The 9715-nt window shown below is 37.0% G+C and overlaps 1 protein-coding gene across 1 annotated transcript in view; it reads right to left on the bottom strand.

Moving 5' to 3' along the window:
• Positions 1 to 9715, bottom strand: part of GTF2E2 (general transcription factor IIE, polypeptide 2, beta 34kDa) — an 80780-nt gene that overhangs the window by 17283 nt on the left and 53782 nt on the right. The window contains exon 6 of the mRNA XM_010838815.1: positions 5915 to 6008. Coding sequence (XP_010837117.1) covers positions 5915 to 6008 — 94 coding nt within the window. The remainder of the gene's footprint in view (positions 1 to 5914; positions 6009 to 9715) is intronic.

Raw genomic sequence — 9715 nt, 5'->3', positions numbered from 1 at the left:
AGTGAAAATCCTTATTTTGCCTTTACAGACAAATAATGAGGTGACGGGAAGAGTTTAAGCCAGTAGAGGCCATAAAACACAGCAAATGAAAAGAGGTTAACACTAGGGAGCAGAACTCACGTAAAAGGTACGAAACAGGAAAAGGCTGAGCAAAGTTAAAACAACAGTATCCAGAGGAAGCACACACGAGGGACAGAAAAACCACAATCCAATATAAGGACTAGGGTGACAGCTACTACTGAATTCTAAGTGCACGCCCTACAATTTTTCCAATAAAATACGATCAAGAAACCCTACAGTTTCAGGCTATTTCTTTCTCTTGACATACAGAATTTTATTTAGAAACTTTAAAGTAGGAAAAAACCCTGTCAAGAAGGAGCAGGTGGAAAATGCATTCCCAATTAAATGGAATTGTAGGGCAACAGAAGTCTAAAAGTTCACAAAAGAGAAACAGCACCACTGTTATTTGAATAACAGCTAGTTGCTTGCATTTTCTGGCACTGTTAATCACTAAATCTGGATTTTCCTCTGAATTCCACAGAGAGCATGCACTATGCAACAATTTTATCATAAAATACCTGCTTGCTACACACGTCATGACAGGCTACCACCAGAAACAAGACAAACACATTCAGGCTATTCTTACAGAACTACTGCGATCTCTCTCCTATCAAACACATACTGTGCTTATTAGTTGCTCAGTTGTGTCCCCACCCTTTGCAACCCATGGACTGTAGCCCACTAGGCTCCTCGGTCCACGGGGATTCTCCAGGCAAGAATACTGGAGTGGGTTGCCATGCCCTCCTCCAGGGAATCTTCCTGGCCCAGGGATCAAGCCCAGGTCTGTCTCTCATTGCAGGTGAATTCTTCACCATCTGAGCCACGAGGGAAGCTCAAGAACACTAGAATGGGTAGCCTTACCCTTCTCCAGTGGATTTTCCTGACCCAAGAATCGAACCAGGGTCTCCTGCAATGCAGGTGGATTCTTTACCAGCTGAGCTACCAGGGAAGCCCCCCCAAATCAAACACTTGCTTGAACATCTACTTCCAGAACAGATATGCTACACTATGCTGCCATCTAGAGAGCAGAACTAATTAACACTACGTATTCTCTCTGAGAAAGTTGTTGTTGAAAGTTGGATGTGGTCAAACAGGAGCTAGCAAAAGTGAACATGGACATTTTAGAAATCAGTGAACTAAAATGGGCGGGAAGGGGCAGATTTAATTCAGATGACCATTATATCTACTACTGTGGAAAAGAATCCCTTAGAAGGAATGGTGTAGCCCTCACAGTCAACAAAGGAATCCAAAACACAGTACTTGGCTGCAATCTCAAAAATGACAGAATGATCTTGGTTAGTCTTGAAGGCAAACCATTCAATATCACAGTAATCCAAGTCTATGCCCGAACAACTAACACCGAAGAAGATGAAGTTGAATGATTCTATAAGGACCTACAAGACCTCCTAGAACTAACAGCAAAAAGGATATCCTTTTGATCATATGAGACTGGAACGCAAAAGTAGGAAGTCAAGAGAATACCTGGAGTAACAGACAAGTTTGGCCTTGGAGTCTAAAATAATGCAGGGCAAAGGCTAACAGCTTTGCCAATAGAATGTATTGGTCATAGAAAACAAAACAACAGAGGACTGCTGTGGACATCACCAGATGGTCAGTACTGAAATCAGACTGATTATATATATTCTTTGCAGCCGAAGATGGAGAAGATCTATACAGTCAGCAAAAACAAGAGCTTACTATGTCTCAGATCACCAGTTCCTTATCGTAAAATTCAGCCTCAAATTGAAGAAAGTAGAGAAAAACATTAGGCCATTCAGGTATGCCCTAAATCAAATTCCTTATGATCATACAGTAGAAGTGACAAGTAGATTCACAGGACTAGATATGGTAGACAGAGTGTCTGAAGAACTATGGACGCAGGTTTGTAATATTGTATAGGAGGTGGTGACCAAATCCATCGATAAGAAAAAGAAATGCAAGAAGGCAAAGTGGTTGAGGAAGCATTATAAACACCTGAGAAAGGGAGAGAAGCAAAAGGCAAAGGAGAAAGGGAAAGATATACCCTAATGAATGCAGAGTCCCAGAGTAAAACAAGGAGAGACAGGAAAACCTTAAGTGAACAATGCAAAGAAGTAGAGAAAAACAACAGAATGGAAAAGATTAGAGATCTCTTTTAGAAAATTGGAGATACCAAAGCAACATTTCATGCAAAGATGGGTACAATAAAGGACAGAAACGGTACGGACCTAACAGAAGCAGAAGAGATTAAGAAGAGGTGGCAAGAATACACAGAGAACTATACAAAAAAGCTCTTAATGACCCAGATAACCACAATAGTGTGATCACTTACCTAGAGCCAGACATCCTGGAGTTCAAAGTCAAGTGGGCCTTAGGAAGCATTGCTATGAACAAAGCTACTGGAGGTGACTGAATTCCAGCTGAGCTATTTCAAATCCTAAAAGACGGTGTTGTTAAGCTGCTGCACTCAATATACCAACAAATTTGGAAAACTCAGAGCAATGGCCACAAGTCTGGGAAAGATAAGTTTTCATTTCAACTCCAAAGAAAAGCAATGCCAAAGAATGCTCAAATTACTGCAAATTGCACTCATTTCACATGCTAGCAAGATTATGCTCAGAATCTTTCAAGCTAGGCTTCAGTAATATGTGAACCGAGAACATCCAGATGTACAAGCTGGATTTAGATAAGGCAGAGGAACCAGAGATCAAATTGCCAACATACACTGGATCATTAAATAAGCAAAGGGAATCTTTAAAAAATCTACTTCTGTTTCATTGACTATGCTAAAGCCTTTGATTGAGTGGATCACAACAAACTGGAATATTCTTGAAGAAATGGGAATACCACACCATCTTATCTGTCTCCTAAGAAACCTGCATGCAGGACAAGAAGCAACAGTTAGAACTGGACATGGAACAACGGACTGGTTCAAAACTGGGAGATGAGTACATCAAGGTTGTGTACTGTCACCCTGCTTATTTAACTTATACGCAGAGTACATCATATGAAATGCTGGGCTGGATGACTTACAAGCTGGAATCAAGACTGCCAGGGGAAATATCAACAACCTCAGCTATGCAGATGACATCACTCTAGTGGCAGAAAGTGAAGAAGAACTAAAGAACCTCTTGATGTAGGTCAAAGACGAGAGCGAAAAAAGCTGGCTTAAAATTTAACATTCAGAAAACAAAGATTATGGCATCCAGTCCCATCACTTCATGGCAAATAGATGGGGAGAAAGTGGAAACCGTGTCAGATTTCATTTTCTTGGGCTCTAAAATCACTGCCAATGGTAACTGCAGCCACAAAATTAAAAGATGCTTGCTTCTTGGAAAAAAAACCTATGAAAACTCTAGACAGTGTATTAAAAAACATAGACATCGCTTTGCAGACAAAGGTCCATACAGTAAAAGCTATGGTTTTTCCAGTTGTCATGTATGGATGTGAGACTTGGACCATGAAGAAAGCTGAGTTCCAAAGAATTGATGCTTTTGAACTGTGGTGTTGGAGAAGACTCTTGAGAGTCCCTTGGACTGCAAGGAGATCAAACTAGTCAATCCTAAAGGAGATCAGTCCTGAATATTCACTGGAAGGACTGATGCTGAAGCTCCAAAACTCTGGCCACCTGATGCAAAGAAGCCCACTGGAAAAGACCTTGATGCTGGGAGCAAGAGGAGAAGCAGGCAACAGAGGATGAGATGGTTGAATGGCATCACTGACTCAATGGACGTGAGTTTGAGCAAACTCAAGGAGGTAGTGAAGGACAGGGAAGCCTGGCACGCTGCAGTTCATGGGGCTGCAGAGAGCCGGATACCACACAGTGACTTACGGACAACAGCAAGTCAGTAGACAATATTTCAAGCTAAAAATAAATAACAGTATAAACATATTATTTAGCAATATGGGAAAAACCACTGAAAGAATTTAAAGTAAAACCAGTTACTTGCCATAAAAGAAAGGGACTGGAACCAGAGAAAGGAAAAGTACATCTGCTTTTTACTATATCTTTCTGACTATTTGAAAATGTGATGCTAGTGTTAAGTTTAAGACTATGAAAATTTTTTTTCAAATGGATTATGCTTAAGGAATCAGTTGTTTATTTAAATTCAGAAGGACTTAAAGATCAAGTCCATTTTTATGGTTTTAAATAGGAAGAACTCAATCTGACAATTATAAAAGTTCATATAACAGCAAAACTCCAAGTAAAAGAGACACAGGCAAAACAAAAATTGCTCAGCTGAATCTTTCTTGAATGAGCACCTATCGTTACAATTTACAGGAGGAGTTGACTACTAGCCTGTTTACATACAGGAAGCTTATTCAGAGAAATGGCATTATAGAAGAGCCGTAATACTTTGCAAATTTTCACTTCATTAACAAACATTAATAGAGAACCAACTGTATACAAGGCACTCTTGATGAGAATTCTTACAAAAATATAACATTCTATTTCCTACAAAAAATCAAAGTCGGGGCTTCCCTGGTCCAGTGGTAAAGAATCCGCCTTGCGATGCAAGGGATCAGTTCGATCTTTGGTCAGGGAAGGAAGATCCCGCATGCCCTGGGACATCTGAGCCCATGTGCCGCCACTACTGAGCCTGCTCTCTGGAACCTGTGAGCCGCAACTACTGAGCCCATGTGCCCCAGACCTCATGCCCCACAACGACGAGAGAAGACACTGTAATAAGAAGCCCTCACAGGCAATTCAGAGAGTAGCTCCCGCGCGCCACGCCCAGAAGCCCACGCATAGCAATGAGGATGCACCACAGTTCAAAACAAATAAATTTTTAAAAATCATGGTCATCTAAGTAACTTTAGGTTGATGAAATTACAGCACCACAAGACTGAGTATCCGCAGCTAGGTAACACATAAAAGAAAAATCTGGAGTTACTGTACAAATTACAAATCATAATCAAAACAGGGCTCTCCAGGAACAAGATTTGTAAATGCATTTCTTTTACAAAATTATTCCTTCAATAGGCTCTCCTCTATTTACTGTCATAGAGAGAGTCAATATGTTACCATCTTTTACAAAATTATTCCTTCAATAGACTCTCCTCTATTTACTGTCATAGAGAGAGTCAATATGTTACCCAACTGGGACAGCAATGGTGTCACTCTATTGCACTCTGCGTCTTTCAATAGTGTTAAAATATTCTGCTGGAGTTTAAATTACTTTTGAAATTTTATAATTAAAATGTTCAATTTTTCTTGCCTTTTAATAAATCTTCAAAGTTAATACAAATTTAGAGTAAAAGATATTTGCTTAAATGGGAATATCTACTTGTCTAGAAATTTCTCAAAACTAAACTCTTTCACTTCTATTTTACATCCAAATATTGATGAAATATTTGAAACTAAAATCCAAAATATAAGTATCATGCATTTAGAAGACAGCATAGAGCTCATAAGCATCCAACTCTACAACTGCCAGAAAGAAAAACATTAATCTCCTTTCTTATCCAACTGGATAACCAAAAATTCATAAGTTATTTAAGAAAATATCAGTCTCCACAAAAAGTATATTTTTTCCCCATCATGGATCGAGCTTTCATACCAAGATATGAAGTAGTATTTGTAAAATAGAAATAAACTCCTGTTTGGTACACCTGAAGTATGAGAACAAGAACTTACTGTTACACTACAACTGCAAGTACAATTAACCTAAAAGCTTTCAAATTACATATTTCAAATTGTATTGCGAGAAATACATTAGACATATAAAGTTGTTAGCTCTAAGAGATGATAATGCTAAAAAAGCAGTATTATACCATTTAAGTTATAATTGTACTATAAACAGTATGAATTTTATCATCCTAAATTTGTAACATGCCTGCAAATTAAAGAAAGTATCTAGAAAAGAAGGCTCACCTTCATCCACAGAAAACTGACAGCTCTTATCATTGAAGAAAAGAATTTTCTTCTTATCAGGACGGTTTACAAATAGTATCTGGTCCCCTAAAGCCTTAAAGATAAAGAAAAAATTTTCAGTTTCCAAATTAAATTCCAAAAAAAATTTCCAAATTACATCACTCAAGATTTTTTTTTTTTAAACAACAAAGGATTTCCAGTTTCTTTAACTCTCAGTATACCAATAGGGTCCACTAAACCAAATTTTAATTCTAAAGTTTCTTTCTTGAGCAGTTTGACTTTTAAGGATTGATATTTTTTTTTTTTGTATTTTTTTTTAATTTTATTTTATTTTTAAACTTTACATAATTGTATTAGTTTTGCCAAATATCAAAATGAATCCATCACAGGTATACATGTGCTCCCCATCCTGAACCCTCCTCCCTCCTCCCTCCCCATACCATCCCTCTGGGTCGTCCCAGTGCACCAGCCCCAAGCATCCAGCATCGTGCATCGAACCTGGACTGGCAATTCGTTTCCTACATGATATTTTACATGTTTCAATGCCATTCTCCCAAATCTAACTTTTAGAGATCCTTTACAGTACAAAAAGAAGAAAAACTGTTTTAAATATTAGAACAAAAGTCAATCCATCTGACAATTACAACTTGGTCTAGTGGGCTCTTATTAATCTGTGGGAAGAAAACCATGGATCTCAATGTTCTTACTTGTCCTTAAAATATTTTGTTACTTACTCATCATTATCCATCACTTATTTCCAGTCATGCTTTGAAAAGCTAGAACCCTAAGATAATGGAAGAATGATTAAATCATCTAAACTGTGTATGACTATGAGATAAATAGCCATCCTTCAGTGTTCTTACTGCATTGCCCAAAATACTGCATCATCTTTACAGAAAAAAGTAAAGGACTTGAGTTTTCATTGTCTTTTAAGCTTTGATTGAACACAACTGACAATTAAAATTTTCACTCACTACTCTAGCAAGGACAAGAAAATCGACATATTTCATTATTATTAATTAATGAGAACAAGAATGCAAAAAGTCTGATAATACTCTGGACTATAATGATGATGGTAACATTCATCACAGAAATACAGTCTCAAACTATAAGTCTTTAGATGACAACATCACAGATGCATAATCTCAACCTTAGGCATCAACAAGGGCTTCCCTGGCAGTGACAGTAAAAAAATCTGTCTGCAATCAAACCTGGGTTTGATTCCTGGGTCAGGAAGATTCCTTGGAGAAGGGAAGGGCTACCCACTCCAGTATTCTTGCCTGGAGAATTCCATGGACAGAGGAGCCTGGCGGGCTACAGTCCATGGGGTTGCAAAGAGTCAGATATGACTGAGCGACTAACACTTTAGGCATCAACATGTGAACCATATGCACTTAACAGATACATAAAGAGCATTCCATCCAAAGATAACAGAAAGAATATATACTATTCTCAAGTGCCCACTCAACATTCTCCAGAATAGCTAATATGATAAGGCACAAAACAAGCCTTAACAAATCACATCAAGCACCTTTTCTGACCACAATGGTATATAAAACTAAAACTCAATTACAAGAAGCTAGAGGATTCACAAATAACAACAGAATAAGTCCACTACATATGAACAAGTTCTGTTCTGAGCACATTCCTAAGTCCAATTTGTTTGTTAAGTCCAACAAAGCGCAACAGGTTATACAGTATTGTACTGTAACAGATTTATAATACCTTTCATACAAATAATACACAGAAAACAAACAAAACATTTTAAACCTTACAGAGCAGTTTCATGAAAAGTACAGTAGTAGAGTACAACAGCTGGCATACCACGGCTGGCATCAAGTGAACAGGCAAAAACAGCTAAAAGACTGGAGGAAGGAGAGGAGGTAGGAGATAGCAGAGCTGAAGGATCATCAGCAACAGCAGATGGAGGTCAAGCTACAATTTCACCCGTGCCTTATGTGATTGGACATGGAAACACACATTTGCCTCTTTGAAAGTTTACTGCTTGAAAGTTGGTACATAGGGGACTTATTGTATGCTGCTAATTGCTGGGTCAAAGAAGAAATTTTAAAAACACCTTGAAAAAATGAAAATAGAAATACAATGTACCAAAACTTAGGAGAGGTTAAAAAAATAGCAATTCTAAGAGGAAATTCAGTTATAAATGCCTACATTAAAAAACCAGAAACATCTCAAAAAAACCTAAACTTACACCTCAAGGAATTAGAAAAAGAACAAATGAAGCCCAAAGTTAGTAGAAGGAACTAACAAAGATCAGAGTGGAAATAAATTTGAGAGAGACTAAAAAAGACAATAGAAAAGATTAATAAATCTATGAGCTGATTCTTTGAAAAAATAAAACTGACAAAACTTTAGCTTAACTAACCAAGAAAAAAAGACAAGAAGACTCAAATACATTAAATCAGAAATGAGATTCATGTTAACATATAGCAGAAACAACACAATATTGTAAAGCAATTATCCTCCAATTAAAAATCGGAAATGAAATAGATGTTACAATATTACAGAATACAAAAAATCATAAGAGACTAGTATGAACATATGCCAAAATTGGAAAACCTAGAGGAAACAAATAAATTTCTACAAACGTATAAACTATCAAGACTGAACCATAAATAGGAATTCTGAACAAATCAATAATTAATAGAATAAGTAATCAAAAATCTCCCATCAAAAGTCCAGGACAAGTGTATTAGTTCTACCAAACATTCAAAGAAGAGTATCAATCCTTCTCAAACTCTCCCCAAAACCTGAAGCAATGCATCAAATTTATTGTGAGGCCAGCACTACCCTGATACCAAAACGAGACAAATATGCAACAAGAAAAGAAAACCGCAGGCCAACATCCATGATGAACACATGCAAAAACTCCTCAACAAAATACTAACACACCAGATTCAATAATACATTAGAATAATCACACACCACAATCAAGTGGATTTACTCCAAGTATACAAGGATGGCTCAGTATCTGCAGATCAATCATGATACAGCACATTAACAAAATGAAAGATAAAAGTCACGTGCTCATCTCAGTAGATGCAGAAAAAGCATTTGGCAAAATTCAAAATACACTGACCATAATGCTCCACAATATGGATACCAAGGTAACATATCTCAACATAATGAAGGCCATATATGACAAGCCCACAGTTTACATCAAAATCAACAGTTCAAAGCTGAAAGCACTGCCTCTAAATCAGGAGCAAGACAAGGAAACCTACTCTTGCCACTTTTATTCAGAGTATTGTGAAGTCCTAATCAGAGCAGACAGACAAAGAAGTAAAATATCACTTTTTACAGACTATATTTTATATACCTCCCTAAAGACTTCACCAAAAAGCTATTAGAATAATGAATTCAGTAAAGCTGCACAATACAAAACCAATATACAAAAAATTTGAGTTTCTATAAATTAACAACTATCAGAAAGAAATTAACAATCTCACTTACAACTGCATCAAAAAGAATAAGGTACTTAGAAATAAATTTCACCAAGATGAATAATCTCTACATTGAAAATTATAAGACAATGATGAAAGAAACTGAAGAAGACTCAAAAAATGGAGATATTCTGTGTTCATGAATTCTAAGAGTTAATACTGGTAAAATATCTATTACCACCCAAATGAATACAAAGATTCATTGCAATCCTTATCAAAATGTCAATGGGATTTTGCACAGAACTAGAACAGTGCTAAAATTTATTTGGAATCACGGAAGATCCTATCAAGTCAAAGCAATCTTAAGAACAACAAATCTGGAGGCATCACACTCCCA

The sequence above is a fragment of the Bison bison genome, unplaced genomic scaffold (assembly GCF_000754665.1).
Source record: "Bison bison bison isolate TAMUID 2011002044 unplaced genomic scaffold, Bison_UMD1.0 scf7180017864105, whole genome shotgun sequence".
NCBI lineage: Eukaryota > Metazoa > Chordata > Mammalia > Artiodactyla > Bovidae > Bison > Bison bison.
Note: the sequence above shows the minus strand (reverse complement) of the source record. Positions and strands in the feature narration are given on the sequence as shown.